Source organism: Mus musculus, chromosome 6, assembly GCF_000001635.26.
Source record: "Mus musculus strain C57BL/6J chromosome 6, GRCm38.p6 C57BL/6J".
NCBI lineage: Eukaryota > Metazoa > Chordata > Mammalia > Rodentia > Muridae > Mus > Mus musculus.
The window spans coordinates 30802812-30820908 of NC_000072.6; the positions used below are offsets into that span (position 1 = coordinate 30802812).

Genomic DNA, 18097 nt, shown 5'->3' on the forward strand with positions numbered 1-18097 from the left:
GGTGAAGGGCCAGTGTGTGGGAAAGAGAAGGTAGAGGCAGGCTTGAGAAGGAGTAAACAAATGAGAAGGTGGTTCCAATAGGGGAGTACTTGAGGGCAGGCTACGATGCTTGAGTGAGGATTTCAAGGAGTCAAAACTAGAAAGCTCAAGGCATGGACCTGAAGAGGGAAGGTCATAGAGAAGAGGGGGCCATCTACAGCAGTGATTCTTACCCGGGGGTTGGGGGGTGGGGGGTTCCACCCGAGGGGGGGGCGGGCACGGCCCCCGGGTAGCCTATCAGAACATCAGAGGGGAGCAGCAGTGACCTGCTCACAAACATTAACAACAACCCTAGCTCAGAAGATGGTTCTGATAGGCTACTTGGGGGCCATGCACCCCCGGGTGAGAATCACTGGTGGAAGGGGTAGGGGGATAGAGATGGAAGAAAAGGAAGATGCAGTGTCCTGAAAGAGAGCTGTCAGCTCAGCAGCAATTCAGAGTGAATGGGCACCCTTTTTTCAAGATGGGTAGGCAGAAATGAGGGCAGAAGACAAAAAGCATTGGGTGGGGGGGACAGGAACATCAAGAGGTAGTTGACACTCTCTGTGAGACTTTCAGGAACACTGTCAAACAAACAGCATGAGAAGAAGGAAACCATTTCCAGGGAGCCATGATTGTGGAATTCTAGAAGGAACTTACATGGACTGCTGGGTATACTATAAAAGCAGTTGGTGGCAAAGATAGGAGCATGGTTTGAACAATGGGTCTGGAGGACACAGGTGAAGCAGAGCGTGTACCCAGTTCTACAGACTGAACCAGAGCATTGCAGGGAACAGAGGAAAGGGCTTTCAGTGTGGTGGGTATGCCTATGCTTTCCTGGAATAAAGAATACAGCCAGAGAAGGGATTAGCTGGACTAGGGAGAGGGAGAGGAGGTTAGGAGTCTGCATGTAGATGTAGAGGAGAGCGTGCAGGGAAGGCACAGAACCAAGAGTACAACGAGGATCAACAATGATGCCAATTAGGTTGGTGATGGAGGTGAATGCTTTTCACCCCAGCAATCAGGAGGCAGAAGCAGATGGCTCTCTTGAGTTTGAGGCCAACCTGATCTACAGAGTTCCAGGACAGCCAGGGCTAGTCAGATAAACCATGTCTCTCAAAAAACCCAAACCCAAATCCAAACCCAAAACAAAACAAAAAATGGGAAGGAGTCAATGGGCAAATCAAAGATAGCAAGAGTCTACAGAGGAGCAAGCTTGTGGGGTTGTGAGCATGCAGGAAAGCCTTGGAGCAATGTGTCAAAGGGCAAGCAAGAGGATGAAAGGTCAATGTGATGGCCATGGCCATGGCCAGGAAGGATTACATCTACTTTGGTAGGACCAGGACTTTAGGATGTTAAGGGGTGAAATAGGGCAGTAGCTGCTCTAAACAACACCAGTTGGCCCACGAAAAAAAGGTGTAGTTTCTGAAGAGGGTACCACAATTTCTTAATTGCAGAGGAGGAAAGTGAAAGGGGTAATAACAGTCACCCCGAAGACCCAGACTAAAGAAGACCTGAGTGATGCCAGGTATCTGAATATGATAGCTAGGGACAAAGGGTTAAAAAGAATACCTTTCACATACAGACTGGGTCAGGGCATGTTCTGTGTAAAAGATTATACTGGGAGAGGAATAAGTTGTGTCAAATAAAGGATAAAGACTAGGAAACACTGAGGTGCTTGAGTGAGGAGATCTAATGGTCACCACCAGAAAGCTGGGGACATGGAATAGGGGAACAAAGGCCAGGGAGGACAGGGGGCCATCCACAGCAGTGATTCTTACCCGGGGGTGGGGGGTGGGGGGTTCCACCCGAGGGGGGGGCGGGCACGGCCCCCGGGTAGCCTATCAGAACATCAGAGGGGAGCAGCAGTGACCTGCTCACAAACATTAACAACAACCCTAGCTCAGAAGATGGTTCTGATAGGCTACTTGGGGGCCATGCACCCCCGGGTGAGAATCACTGGTGGAAGGGGTAGGGGGATGGAGAAGGCTACAGAGAAGGAAGGGTGAGCAGATGGAGGAGGCATCAGAGTCATGACTGTCAGACTTGGGAGGAAAGGTCCTGCTGGTGCAGGGGGATGACAGTGAGCAGCAACTGGATGCAGTGCAGAAGGGAGGTGGGAGGAAGGGTGAGAGCTGTGAGAGGGTTTCCTGTCAGGGGCAGGGAGGGCACTGCCAACTGTGCTTCCTGCTGAGGACTGAGGTGGGGCAGTGAGGCTGATAGAGATGGAGGATGCATAGAGGTGAAAGGTGTTTATAGCTAGTTGTATGTAGGAATCAAAGGCAGGTAAAAATGGAGCCAGTGATGTAGGGAAGCTCATGGAAGGAGATGAGTGCTGAGGAGTAGAAAGAAAATTCAGGGACTAGAGTCCCCAGGGAGAGAGCTTCAGTTCAGCAGCATTAAGACAGTGTGGAAGTTAGAACTTCTGGAGACAGGGTAGGCTATGCAGGCAGAATGCCAAAACACAGGACAGGTGGAAGATCACGGTCAGAGTCAGAGGTTCCCTGAGAGCTTCATCAGATGTGAATGGAAGGATGTGAAAAGAAGCAGCACAGGTCACTGGGAGCCATGGACACAGTTAGTTCTAGAAGGACCATGAAGTCTGGGCCAGAGAGACTGCTGGGTAGAGGGTGCAGACTTGGTACAATCAGTCGGATGCAGAGAGACCCAAGTCAGGTGAAGCAGTGGGTGTGGAGGACAGGTCAAGCTGGGGTGCTGACGCACAGGTCTGTAGAATACACCGGAGCACCCCAGAGGGCATCGGAAGAAGCTTCAGGTGTTGAGAGGGTGACTCTGCTTCTCTGAGCAGTGGAAGGTAGAGCAGGAGAAAGGGTTAACTGGGACCCAGGAGAAGTGTGAGGAAGTTGTAATAGGTGGGAGGGAGAGCATGAGAGGAGCTGGGAGAGAGGAGGGTGCAGAGGGGCTCAGAGGAATGAACCACACCAAGAAGGTAGACTCAGGCCTTAGAAAAGAGAAAATGAGATATTTAATTCAGCTGTAAAACTATGGTTCTGGCAAAAAAGAAAAACAGTGCCTATAAAATAACTGTGAGTTCTATGTCATTGATAACCATGGACAAATGTCTCAGACTGTGTTTTAAAAAAACATGATTTTCCCACAATGGTAGACCTAATCACCTAGACTTTTATAGCTAGGTGAAGTTAGAGAGCACATGGACTCAGTGGAGTTTGTCCTAAATGCAGAGGTTGACAGTGATGGGAGCAGTGAGTGGAAATCAGGAAGTGATCAGACAGGGCTAGAAAGACTTGGGAGTTCTCATATTGATTGGAAGGTTCCAAGGAGTGTTGTTGAGGAGGAAGTAGGTAGCTGTAGAATGCCAACAAACATTTTGAATCAAACTGGACATACCACTAATGCAAAATGAAAAGGCCAAGAGAGGTTAAAACCAACAGAAGTTGTGGCTCACCCTTTATAATGGAGCCAGGGCAGGAAAGCAAAAGGCAGAATTCAGGGTTTCCAAAGTGGGAGGTGGTAACGTATCTCCAGGTTAAGCAAGGAATGTTAGGCAGATTTTCAAAGACTAAGCAGAGTTCTCTTCATAAGAGAAGCAAGTCAGTAAGTAACCCAGCCTTTATTTAGTGAAGAAACAACTTCACTAATTTAGAAAACAGAAGAATATTAAAGACAAAAAAAAAAGAGAGAGAGAGAGAAAGTAGTAGGACTATCACATAGTTTATTATAAAATCAGAAAATTTGAGTTGGGTTTAGTGGCAAAATGATCAGAAGTTCACAGCCAACCTGGGATACAGAGGAAGACCCTGTCTTAGAAAAAAAAAAAAAAAAAAAAAAAAAAAAGAATGAAAGAAAAGAAAAAGGTTAAAAAAAAAAAAAGGAAAAAATCAAAAGAAAGAAAAAAGAAAACAACAAAAAAAGAAAAAGACAAAAAAAAAAAGGAACTATGAGAATTGAAAGAAAAGTTGGACACAGGTTGAATTATAATTAATATGGCCTACAACAAAAATTCACATAGCTCCAATGGTAAAGGAGGCTATTTGGCTCCCTAAAAGTTTCATCAAGTATCAATGAACGGGTTGGGTAAGGGGAGTAAATGGTTACAAAGAGATGAGTTTGTAAGTGGCACAATCTTCAGAAACCAGTATCTTAGAGCCAAGGATGTTTATAGATTGAGCAAAGAAAGTTATAATCAATGAATAATAGTCTGAAGAATACTGGAGGGCACATATCTTTTGAACTATAGAAGAACTAATTTTAAATATGCTAGTAGAAAAAAATTAAGGAAGCCCAAAATTAAACAAAATATTGTGTGTTATTATGTTTGGTACCAGGCGATACTTAAACAAATAAAATAATTTGTCCAATTCACAGATTTAGTATGTGGTAGGGCCAGAATTAAAATTATTACCTTTATCTATTAAACCCATATTCCTTTCTAATATGCTTTATTATTTTCAAGTTGAAAGAAATCATAAATAAGAATTTCTATATTTTCCTTGAGACTGTAAGGAAAAATATTTTTTCTGAGATAAGATATGTTTTAGAAGTGACACGATTCTGAAGTGACTGGTAATTGTTAGAATATCTGCAATGGGGAAAAGTTCAATGTTAAAGAAAAGACAGACAGGAGGATGGGCTCCATTACCACCTCTGTCCTGGTATTTCATATCGTTCATTGCACAGTAGAGCTGAGATTGGCTACAGGCTAAAATTCATGAATTCTAATAAAAATAAAGAATAGAAAGAAGAAAGCATATGGTAGGTCAAACACAAAAGTGATGAAACAAGATTGGAGTTTATAGCCACATTATGCCACTGATCAGAAAACCCTCTAAATCTAACATAAAGAAACATCTCTAATTGCCAAATTTTCACAAACAAAAGCCAAATAGTCCATAGCCAGCAGAGCAAACATTCAAACCTCTGGGCTAATAACATGTAAGATCTGTTTTAAGAAGTTACCTCTCAGTGAAGAGAGCTGAGGTGATGATCTATTCTCCCTCTCTTGGTGGAAGTGTTTAATGTTACTATTGTTTCCCTATATGTAACTGCTGTAATTTCAATATCGTTGTTTTGTGTATTTTGGTATTGTAAAACTGTACTTATTCTTTTAATCCCATTCCCTGGGGTGTGGGTCCCCTGAGTTATCTAATATCAGAGTCCACCTGAGGAGCTAGTATTGAGTATATACTGAGGAGCTAGTAATCTCAACTGGGAAGGGCTGGAGTTTTCAATGGGTTCAGATTTGCTTCCTATTGTAATTAAGTGTAAATTAATGGCATCCCTTAAAAATTAATAACACACAAGTTTAGTGAGAAGTACAGTGATTGTGGAAGAATTCTGAAGCAATGAAAGATGGCTATTGGAAAAAACAGAGTCTCCCAGGATGATAGCAAAGACATAGAGCTGCATTAAGGCTGGACCCAGATATAAATTTGGAACAGTAGCAAACAAAACTAGCTTTACTTGAGAGAACAGAAAGTTTAAATACTGTCTAGCATATATATCAGAAGACCAGAGAATAAAGTGAAACCACAAGGAAATGGAAGTTGAGAGGATTTTACAAAGGAATAAACAAAGTTATTAAGTTTAAAGACAGATTACCAAAAGCTCAAAGGAGAAATGTCAGAGTCCAGATAGGAAAGTGCCTTCCTTCCCACCCAGGGTTACAGTTACAGATCCAAGTGGCTGTACAACACAAACAGTTCCACTGGATCAAAGGGAACATCCTGGGATTCAGACTCAGCAATGGTGCCAACATGAATCTACCTCGTGCCAGAGTCTGAGTAGCCTAGTCTAGCACCCAACCCAGCTAAGATTGGTCAGCAGTTCCCATGAGTGAACCCTGAAGAAGGGAGTTAGGAGAAGAGGCTATAAATCAGAACACGCCCTCAGTGTAACTGAATGATGACCAGGGAACTATTTACTAGTCCTTTTATGATCTCTTGTAATTCTGTAACTTCTCTGATGTTTGTTAATATTGTTAATTTCTGTATTTCATGTACTTACAAGTAGTAAAAACTTTAAATATTAATGGTCTATGTGTGCTTATTTCTGTGAAAGTTGGGTCAGTTCTGCAATGAGTATGGGAAAACTGAGTTGGGTGGAGGTTCAAGTGGGATAGATTTCAACATTTATAAAGGATACACCATGAAGACCATCCAAAATCCTCAAAGTATAAATACTATAACTGGCACTAGTAATTGTCTCTCATTTAGACCCTTATGCCACTTCCACCCCAAGACTGACCATAGGTCAAGTAAATGATAAGGCCTTCCTCAAATATGGAACACAAAATGGTTGACTAAGCTAACGAGGCTGAAACACTGCAGACTGTAGTCTTATGCTACAAGATGCTTAAAAGTGATGTATTTAAAATGCCAACCATCTGCTAAATAACCATCTTTCCCCAGGAATCTTGGAAAGAAACATCCCGATTCTTATAAGACATATCAGGTTTTCACTCATGCTTTACGTTGTTTCAATAGAAAACCTGAATGCTTTTTTAGGCTATTACTGTGCACATTCAGTTCCTCTTTTAACATTATCATCAGCATTTTTTCCTTACAGATTTAGTTTTGAAAGTAATACCTATATAATAGTAATCAACTTTATAAACACACCCACCCCCAACATTAAATTCTGGAAAGAATTACATTCTTGAAAATTAAAAACTTGTCAAGACATTCTAAGAGCTCAAGAGGCGATGCATTTTAGAGCACTAAGTACCTTCTCCCTTCTAAGAGTTAGTACCTGCTGTAGGATCTTCATCTGGCAATCGAACAAGTGTGTAGCATATTCCTGGCTGATTGTAAGGGAGGCTGGGAGCTGGGATACAGCACAGCACTTCATAGGAATCGGATGGTTCCATCTGCACTGTTACTTTCTCCAGCAGCTGGTCATTTAGAGTGTTGGTACAGTCAAACTGAAAAGTCAGCAATAGAAAACTTGTAAAGAATAAGAAATGCTTTCCAATAAGTGGTTTCTACTCACTCATAGTTCACAGTTCAGCTCTGGCATCTACTATACTCAACACTAAGTAGCACTGTAGGTCTCCTAAGGCTTTTCTTCTTTTTGTATTAGATTGAAGGCAAGCCTTATACCTGCCATGAGTGTTCTCCCAACTGTGTCTGTGAAACAGACAGGCTTATTATGAGTGCTTTGTGCTGAGCCATCAGTGTGTGTCTTCCTGAGTCTGTCTCTACTTCAAGGTGTTACAAAGCTAAGTTCTGTGACCAACACACTTAGTTGACCTTGTTTAAATACTGATTTTTAAAAAATTATGCTGTATATCTATTTTTGGAACATTTTAATTTTATATCCTTTTAGATTTTAGTTATCAAAAATAGCCCATCAGAGGAAGAAACTTAGTATACATCTAAAAAGAAAACTGGAAGTGTTGCTTAATCAATCCTTTATGAAAGGAACTAGAATCATAAACTATAGGGAAGTACTATTTGTCTCCAAGTATAGCAGCTTGTACTTAAAGGCTATAAAAGAACCAAGAGTTAGTTTGTTATCTCACCTGGAATACAATATGGTCAGTAAACATGTGCTTCACACAGCGAACGAAATACTCTGTCTCTGCTTCTGTAAGCTGCACAGGCTCAGAAGACTTAAACAAGGGTCCCAGGTTCATAAACTCAGGAATGGCAGCTAACTGTTCTGTTAAGTACAAAGAGAAAGAAAATACAAGTACAGTATGAAGAAGACAGGAAGAGACTTTATTAAAATGCTTTAGTTACCACAGAGTAGAAAGAGCGGTTAATTTTAAGGTTTTACTAACAATTGAAAAGTCAATTTGGAGATCTCCAAACTTCTGTGAAATAATCCTTTAAGTTGCCAAGTTTATATACTAGATTCCTTTATGTAGGAGGGAAGAAGAAACTAAATTGCTAATTCTTTCTCTCTTAACCAACAAAATATGCACAAGAATAACAGTCCCAGGTAGTAAACTAGTAACTGGAAAGTCCATGAACAGCAGGTAGCTCCAGCCACTAAAGCCTATGACACAGGAAAATGTACAGAATTGAGAATTAATCAAAATGAATAAAAGCAGTGGATGTTATTAATTTATAATGCCTAGGGATTAAAAACTATTGTATTCATAAAAATATACCTTGGAAAATGTCTTGCCTGGAAGGAGCCAACTTCTCTGGCTTAGGAGTCACAAGTGTAATTTCTAGAAAGACAGAAATAAGCAGTCAAGTGAATTTTTTTCTACTTCTAACTGACCTTGTATACAGAAAGAAATGAAGGCAATAACTTCTAGTAGATACACAGTGGCAAACAGCTTCAAATATTGTGATATTTTGTATTAAATAATTAAAATTTTTTTTCAACTTAGGACATATTTCTTATTCTGGCTTTTGGATAAAACCAAAGAGGCTTAAAAATGAAAATCTTAAATTTAAAAAATGTCATCTATCTTAGTACTAAAAGATCTCAAGGAATAAAAAAAAAAGTATTAAGAGAAAAAAATATGCCTGGTGTGGCGGCACATTATGCCTTTAATGCCAGCACTTGGAAGATAAGGCAGGTAGCTCTCTATGAGTTTCAGCTCAGCTTTGTCTACATAGTGAGTTCTAAGACAGGGCTACATAGAGAGACCCTGCCTCAAAAACCAAACAAACAAGAATTTAAAAAAAAAAAATGAAAGAGAGAGAAACTATGCTATTTTTAAAAATCTTTTTCTATTTTTATTCTCCAGGTTAGACGCTATATTTACAAGTTTTTATGAAATGACTTACACACAGAAAAACTCATAGAGGTAAACAGTTCTGATACCTGACTTCTGCTCAAAGACAGGAGCCATAGCAAGAGGAATTGACTTCATATCAAAGGGTTTTTCTGAAGGCTCCAATGTATACTGGTGTAAGGCCTTTTCCATCCCTGGTATAGAGACTGTCAGACCTAGAGACAGGAAAATCTCAACATTATAATCTATTCTCAACAATCTGTAATGGTTAAGCTTTTTAAAGAAAGAGAAACATAACAAAAAACTATAGCCTAGTGGTTCTCAATCTGTGGGGATCAAAGTACTCTTTCACGAGGGCTGTCTAAGACCATCAGAAAACACACATATTTGTATTACAATTCATAACAGGAGCAAAATTACAGTTATGAAGTGGTGACAAAAATGTTATGGTAGGGGTTGCTACAATGTAAGGAACTGTATTAAAGGGTTGCAGCATTAGGAAGCTGTAGATAGCCTACTTAATCTAACAAAAGATTATTATAGACATCTGCCTCATAAACTTATAAGCTGCTTTATTTCTTTCAAGGAAACATGGGAACAAAGAATAAAAAATATCAACAGAATGCAAGCAATTCTCATAAAAAAATATCTTATCTATATGGGAACAAGAAAAGCAGAAGAAAATGAAAATGGGGACAGCCATTTAAGAGGGAGCTTAAGTTTTTTCTTTTTTCTTTTTTTTGGTTTTTCGAGACAGGGTTTCTCTATAGTCCTGGCTGTCCTGGAGCTCACTCTGTAGAGAGGGAGCTTAAGAAGCCATATTCTTTGGACCCTTTCATATTTTAAAAAAAAATCATCTTCTCTATTATTTTATAGGAACTGCTATTACCAAATTAGAAAATACCTTTATGAATATGGGTTTCTCTAGAAACAGAATTGCATTCAAAGATTTAAAACATTCAACTGCCTAAAGGAGTCAGCTAATACATGACTCAGCATAAAAATCATTGCTCAGCCAGGCGTGGTAGTGCACACCTTTAATCCCAGCACTCAGGAGGCAGGGGCAGGCGGATTTCTGAGTTCCAGGCCAGCCTGGTCTACAAAGTGAGTTCCAGGACAGCCAGGGCTACACAGAGAAACCCTGTCTCGAAAAACCAAAAAAACAAAAAACAAAAAAAAAAAACATTGCTCATTTGACAAACAAATGTGCTATGTGTCCATAATCCTGACTCTCACTGACCATTGAAGATATATGTAGCATTCAGGGCCATCTGTCTCTGCTGTAGCACATTCAGGTAGAAGGTAGCTCGGTCCCGTACCTCATCATCAGTATCCATCATACACCTGATCAGAAAAAATAGTATAGGCACACTTCTGTCTAAGTCTTTGTATACAGAGATGTCGAACAGTCTCACCACTTACCTGAAGAGTGCAGCTGAGGTCATCTGATATGACTTTTATGACAAGAGTTCAATAATAGCTAACATCCTAAAAATTCTTGACCTGTTACGAATTACTAAAGAAATGTTGCTATTTGAGAAGGCACTGAGATCACTAGGAAGAACACAATACCATGACATAATAATTTACAATCTAATCCTGAACCTGTGACTACATGAGCTCAACAAAGACAGCTTTTCTACAACTAAGAAATGGAAATGTTAAACTTTCTAAGGATACAAAAAGAAAACTAGCACTCAGAATCTAGACAGCCATTGTTCAAATGGCAATCTGTTTTACTTAAACTAGTTAGTCTCAGTCTTTGGCTAATGAGTTAATTGCTTTAGTTATAAAATGCAATCACAAAATATTTGCTAAAAGGACCACCAACTTTTTTCCTTTCCTCACCAACCAAGGAGTTATGGAGATCATAAAAGGCTACTATCTTTAGCTTTTCATACGAATCATTTCACATCTCTTTTAAGTTAGTACCTACTGTACAAGTTGAGGTACACAGGTTAACCTTACTCTCTCAGTATCATTTAAAAGAAATCTAAAACTCAAATTTTGCACATAAATAATTACTAGAAAAAAAAAAACCAAAAACAAAACAACCAGACCCCCAAAACTCCATTTGCCCTGGACTAACTCTATCAGCTCTACTCTTGGCTCCTCAGTTTATCTGACATAGTACAAAGAGGTTTTTTTACTACTTAGCTACATGGAATTCTTATTTTCCAACAGCCAGCATTCATTCTTTTACATACCTTTGTAAGAGTACAAGGATGCTGGGGAGAAGGCTCTCATTCTGAGCCCCAAATTTAGCCAAAGCACTCACAGCAGCTATTGTGAAACACAAGATGAAGCAATGTAAATACTGGCTTCTCAGAGCTAAGCAATAAACATTCAAAAACAAATCAGACACTTGTGAGGCCAAGGCAGGAAGGTTACTCAAAGTCTGAGACCAGTCTAAGCTACAAAGTAAGACCTTGTAGTGGAAAACAAACAAAACAAAACAAAAATACCAAAACTAGAAGCAAATTAGAGAAGCAGTTGGTAGTCAATAGAAATAAAGTCTCTTGTGTTGACAGTTTCTTGATCTTACTTAAATATAAATAGAATAGTGAAGAATCTAGCAAACTCTATAGAGGAAGATTCTCATTCAGCGAGGAAAAATAATTATCTATCTATCTATCTATCTATCTATCTATCTATCTATCTATCTATCATCTGTCTATCTATCTGTCTATCTATCTACCACCTATCTATCTCCTGGGTGTGAGCTGTCTCTTCCCCATGACAGCCTCTTATATATCCTCTGACATGATTCAGTTCAAATTTTAAACAACTAGCACCAAAAAACTATTATTAAAATTTCTTTCATTCAACAAGGATTCAATGCTCACCTAAATTTTACCTGGAGGTGTGGCAAGAGCTAAGGGGTAGAAAGATAAAAGACATGGTCTCTAACCTAAGGAGTGTGGCTGCAGTAAGATAGACAAGTAAAGACTATCTTGCCTAGTAAATCTCTCGTAAACTGTATCCAAGTTGCTAGGTAAGTACGGGGCTTAGGAAAGACAAAGATTTGAGATGCTACTGCACTTAATTTTTTAGGATAGTTAGTTCAGCCAGAGGGAAAAGGCAGGACAAGAGTATTAGAAAGGAAAACAAATCAAAACGTCCTGTGTCCTGAGCAGAAAGTGTTGCTATTAGACTTGAGTGAGAAAGGCTTAGTGTTGGACCCATGTTAGAATGAAAGTAAAAGACTAGAGATAAACTAAAAACCACACAGACGTCAAGGTTTTAAAGGTTACATTATCCCACATAGGTATAGGATATATATGTAGTTTGTTTTTTTAAGATTTTGTACAAATTATTTTTAATCATGTATATCCACCTGTGTGCAGCTATGTACACATGAACACACGTGCTAGGGGAGGTCAGAAATATCAGATCCTCTGGGAACTGGAGTTACAGGTAGTTGTTAGCCATGTAATGTAGATGCTGGAAGCCAAATTCAGGTCCTTGGCAAGAGCAGTAAGTACTCCTAAGGCTAAGTCAGGTCTCCAGCCCAAGTTTGCTATTTTAATGACGGCTCTTCACATTCAGCTAATAAATACTGTCTGTGAAACTAGAAACAGATGAGCTAGGGATCAGAAATGAATGAAAGCCTAAAGCTGTACCAAACGACATAAAGACAGGAGAATGAAGAATCAGGAGGGAAGAAAAGTGACAGCACTGTGGTAAAGAACAGAGGAAGGTTCAACTCTGTGACTGAAATCTGTCTTGTGAGAGTAGGATCAAGTGAAGATTTCAGTTTGAAGTAGTTTGAATTTCACATTATATTTGAGGGGTGGTGTGAACATTCATATTCAGGAGTCAACAAAGCTCAAAAAAACAATCTAGAAGAATGTGAACTAAGATAAAAATATTAAGTAGTCTGACTGACCAGTTAACTTATATGTAATTTAAAAATGAAACAAGAAAGAATTTAAAGAGGGCCAAATTTTATTGAGCTGAAAAAAAAATGGACAAAGAGCATATAAAGGCAACTAGTGATGTCATTTTTGAGTTTATCTGGAAACAAAATATAAGGATAGATAAGGTCAATAGTTTATAAGAGAAGGGATCACAGGAGAATTTACTGATTCTAGGTAATAGACTAGAAAGAGTCACTTAAGATGTATATATGAACACATCTATACATACATAAATCCTTATACATTTTACTTATGGTTTAAAGAAAAAATAGAGGCCCCACTATAGTATTCCTGTCACACTGAAAGACAAGGGCTGTAGGTCTCTAATTAAAGGCAAAAATCTGTGTGGAAGTTGAAACACAAAAGAAGAGCTGTATATCTGGAACCAGGGTGTCCTCCAAGATCATATCACAACATTAGGGAACCTGCAACTTCATTACTACTCTCTTGAATCACCTATATTCAAAGACCAGCAATGACATCATTAGTTGTGCTCTAATGACTCACCAGCTCTGACAGCCTCATTCTCCAGGACCACCCTATTAAAAATGAATCTGATATACTTGGAGGGAACAGGAGTTCTAGGGCCCTCTTTGCCCAATAAGTGGAGAATTTTAGTAGCCAGAACGGTATGTTCACAGTCCTCAATGAATTCACAGAGGTGGGCTAGACCAGCTTCTTTACTCTCAGGGTTCTCTTCCACAATGCTGATTATGCAGTCCACAATGGCCTTTTTGTATTCAAAACCTCCCTGAGAAAAGAGAAGATAAAACTGCTATTTGTTCTAAAGACTTTTTTTTTTTTTTAAAATCTAACCACCACCCACCACCAATGGTGTTCCCATTTTAAGGAACTTTTTAGAATTTTATTTTAAAGAAATGCTTATATTTTAAGATTCATGCTTATAATATTAAAATTTCAACTAACTTTATTTAATATAACAATAAAAACAAAGTTGTTCCCCTTCAAGTGGGAAAATAATTAGCTGTAATAAATACAGCAGTTGGAATTCTGTATATGTTTGCATGGTATACAGAAATGAGAAAGAAATATATTTAACACATGATAAAGAAATATGCTTAAAATACTAATGGGAGGTCCTGGGTTGAGTTGGAGAGCCTCCAGGGGCAGGAAAGGGGTGGACATTATTAAGATACATTGAATATATGCATTACAACATCAAAGAAAAAAATAATGATACAAACCATGAAGAAGTGAGTTAAAAACAATAACAACAAAAACACTGTGGTGGTATTTAACAGCAATCGAGGGAATTTAAGAGAACAACTTCCTATGTTAAAACGTAGACTACTACCTACATCATCTCGAAGCATGTTGGAAAGAAAAGTCATCATGACGCTGTGCTTCCGAGGGTACTTGTGACAGAGAGCACTGATGGCCTGCACGACCACCACCTGGAGGAAAGCAAACAGCAGTCAAAGGGGCTGAACACAATCCTGGTATTTGCTTAGGACTTCACCATCAATAAGATAGCTTGTTCTCCTCTACAGTACTTTATACATTTAATATGATCCCAATAAAAATAACAATAAAAATGTTATGAAACAAGGGAGCTTTATTTTGATAAGAAAAAAAAACATACAAGCTTGGAAAACAGTAACAACAGCCTTGATGGGAAGTTAACAGCTGCTAACAGGGTCGACAAAGCTTATTAAAAACTGTGTGGCAATGGTGTGTACAAATAGATAAAAAAGTAGATAGAGAAATGCAGAGAGCAAGGACATATGAAACTTGAATAAAACACGGAAGTATAAGTGTTTCTGAAGTGAACATGAGTGAATTCCTCCACAATAAGAAGTACAAGGATTTTAACAATGACTAAAAATCAGATGGAATAGACAAAAAGACTGATGAATATAACTACACCACAATCCAAAAAACAAAAAAACAAAAAACAAACAAACAAACAAAAACCGTGAGCATTACAGAATCCATTCTAACAGGAGACAAATGGAAAACTGGGGGGAAAAGTAGCAACATGTTTCACATGTTTGTATCTTTAACATAAGAGAAGTGTTAAAATATGGAAAAAATAAAAGACAAAATCCTGTAAAAAATGTGGTGGAAAAACTGAACAGGCACTTCACAGAGAGGTATGAAATGACCTTTGGCAATACAGAAGATGGTTAGGCTGGGGAGACGGATAGATCAGTGGGTGATGTGCTTGCCAAGCAAGTGTGAGGACCCAAGTGTGGATACAGCTATGAGTATCCGTAACCCCAATGCTGCTCCAGTGATCTAGAGGGGAGGAGGACACAGGAGAGGTGGGAAGCCAGTGGACAGGCTAGCTTGGTGAATGCAGTAGCAAGCAGAACCCGCCTCAAACAGACACCTAGGCTTGTCCTCTGGCCTTCAAACATATTCTAGCATATATGTACCCATGTCTACACACATACTTGCACACAAATATCATACAAGCACATACACAAGGATCTAAAAAAGGAAAGATATTTAATTTTCCTTATGATAACAGAAATTAAAACTACACATTGAAACATTATTTCTCATCCAAAAGGTTGGCAAACTACAACAGCTCAACACACACACTACTGGTAAGATTATTGGAAGCCATACTTTTATACACTCCTGGCAGCATTTGGCTTGCTCTATGAATATTTATTATATTTAGCTTTCATAACAAATATGTTTTGAAACACAGATCTAATGTTTAAAAAACCACACGCTTTGGGTATACCTTGAAGCATTGTTCCTGAGTACAAAATAACTGCACATTACCCAAACAGAAACCTTGTTTTATATATAAAAACTGCTGGGGTATTATGTAGCTGTAAAGAAAATGAGGCATATCTCTTTCAAAAAATTTAGCATGGCTTCCATTTATCTTTAGGTTAAAAAAAAAAAGTACTGTACAAAAAGAGCACAGCAGTATGCTAATTTTGATGTACAATAAAATAAGAAATATGCATGTATCTTATATTTATAAAAGGCATACTAAAGAAGACAAATGTGTAAGTGAATAAAGTTTTATAAGGAGGTATGGGACATATGAGAGGAAGTTTTATACTTTTAAATGTATTACTACTTCTTTGAATAGTATAGTGTCCTATGTTGCAAAAATGAAATAACAAAATAATTAAAATGGGAGGGGCAATACTAAAACTTAAAGCATATTGAAACAAATTAATCTATTTGTACTTTTAAAGATTTATGGCAATTGTACTAAAATAAAAGAATTAATTCAAATAATACAGACGATATTCAACCACTCAATAGGAACCATTATAGTTCTCATATGATTCACCTAGAAACCAGCAATAGTTAACACTAGAGTCCTCTTAGCTTTTTATCATTCTATTTATAACTCACAACAACTCGATGGGAATAGAATTATTATCATCTCCTTGGTATGGTCAAGGAAACTGAGGCAGTCAATCACACATCTAAGAAGTCTGAGAGTCAAACCTAGGCATTTAGAGGCATTTTTTAACCATATAGATTCCTCCAAAATTAACTGCTTGATCTGGCATTATAAAATGAACCTTGTACATGCATTTCAAATATGGGAATATACTTAGGAGTAGAACTGGGCATATATTCATTTAGCTCTGTCCGTTTTTCCAAAATGACTGTACTTATATTTCCACTTAATATATGCTAGTTTTTGTCTGCTTCATCTTCATCAAGGTAGGGAGTGTCCAAGAGACTTCCAACACAATATAGTCATTGCTATTGCTTTAGGCTGATTCCTGAAACTTGAAGGTAAGATTCTGTTGCTGAAGACACCACACACTTTGGATACCAGGCTTTCATCCTTCTTTTAAGTAATCTGTGGGTTCAAGAAAGCCATCAATGCTTTTTTAACAAAAGCAATTTTTAAGGCTATGTTTTATTTAGGGTAGTTTTGTCAGATTCAAAGTTTGTTTTGGTAAAGGAAAGCAAGTTTATATAAGACTGACTCCGAAGACAACAAAGCTGACTCTTTATCTCAGGTTTCTATCTTCTGGGGCACTGGGAATATAAAGAACTTTTATTAGCATAGGACTCAGTAAGACGATGTGCAGGAAATCCATGGGCTGAGCAGGGATGTTCTTTTTAGGAGCCATCTTAGCCTGTTTTTTCTTCAAAGTTGATCTGAAACTACTTCTTAGGGTGCCATCTGCATTTTCTTTTTAGACTAATCAATGTATAAGAATGGGGCTAGGAGCAAAATATATGTAAAGGATGGGCCTTTAAAAGATAAAGGAAAGGCAATATTAAGTGGCAGTCAAGATGAGCCCACTGGTGCAGCAGTGACAAGTCCAAGTTGTCATGGGGATAACCAACTATTCTCTGATTGGATTTGCATCCTAGAAACTGTGTTAATGTCCATATATGCTGCTGTCAACTGTGCTCAGAGAACCTTCTTTTTTTTTTTTTTTAAAGTTTTTTTTTTTTTAAGATTTATTTTATTAATATATGTAAGTACACTGTAGCTGTCTTCAGACACCCCAGAAGAGGGAGTCAGATCTTGTTGCGGATGGTTGTGAGTCACCACGTGGTTGCTGGGATTTGAACTCTGGACCTTCGGAAGAGCAGTCGGGTGCTCTTACCCACTGAGCCATCTCACCAGCCCCCCAGAGAACCTTCTTAATGTAGTGATTGGCAGTGACTACAGGCAATTCATAACTGCTTAAGGTACTGGGAATAGATGGCTGTTGAATATACAGCCCCCTTAAAGGTGTGTGCACATGCACAGACACACACAAACATACCTTTTACTTGAGGAAGAAGGGGAAAAACGAGTGTCAGGATAGGAGGGAGTGGTACGGAATGCTGACTTCCAGGTTTGACAGGACTGCTGTACTGTTGAACTCATAGCAGCTGTCATCTGCAGAAGATTGGGCCCATTGCTACCTTATCATGAAAAGCAGAGAGGTTCATGGGGTTCTACCCATCTCTGAAGATTTATTCACAATTAGTGGTTGACAGGGGAGGGTGAGAAATTTTCTTCAGAGGTGTGGCCACTGGTAAGATGTTCATGTTCCTGTAAATAACCTTAAAGAAACTCACGGGAAGAATCCCTCCATACCTACACACACGTTAAACATGAAAGTAGAAGGGAGGACAGTTGGGGAAAAGAAGTAGGTTAGCAGGAAGTGGAGGAAGGCAAAGAGGGTATTGGTATGAAGATGATTTTGTACATAATGTATGAAATGTGTACATATGTATTTGCTAGTATAAACCAATAAAATGCAATGGCAAAAACAGATGAAGGAAAGGGTAGATGAAAGTTAACAAAGGCTAGTGCCAAGATGAGGGGGGCTAAAACCCCCAATTATCTCACATCCAACCCCAAGAACTTAGTGTATCTTCTGTTTTGAGGGCTTTCCTATATTTTCACATTTACAGTAAAAATATGGTTTTGCCTGTACTGTTATATTTTCGAGCATCAATACTTTATTCTCTCTGCACGGGCTGTGGGATGCTCTCTGTAATGGCTGCTTCGAGCTGAACAGAGGTAAAG

General features: G+C 38.7%; 1 protein-coding gene across 3 annotated transcripts in view; it reads right to left on the reverse strand.

The window, feature by feature from the left end:
• The window catches only part of Copg2 (coatomer protein complex, subunit gamma 2), a 149262-nt gene that overhangs the window by 55258 nt on the left and 75907 nt on the right, over window positions 1-18097 (reverse strand). For all 3 annotated transcript variants that reach the window (NR_149738.1, XR_001785154.2, NM_017478.3), the window contains 8 exons: window positions 13932-14027; window positions 13120-13363; window positions 10900-10975; window positions 9933-10036; window positions 8782-8907; window positions 8114-8176; window positions 7520-7659; window positions 6748-6919 (listed from right to left, as the gene is read on the reverse strand). Coding sequence is in view for 1 of the 3 variants with exons in the window: in NM_017478.3 (NP_059506.1) it covers window positions 6748-6919; window positions 7520-7659; window positions 8114-8176; window positions 8782-8907; window positions 9933-10036; window positions 10900-10975; window positions 13120-13363; window positions 13932-14027 (1021 nt within the window). In the remaining 2 variants the exon portion in view is untranslated. The remainder of the gene's footprint in view (window positions 1-6747; window positions 6920-7519; window positions 7660-8113; window positions 8177-8781; window positions 8908-9932; window positions 10037-10899; window positions 10976-13119; window positions 13364-13931; window positions 14028-18097) is intronic.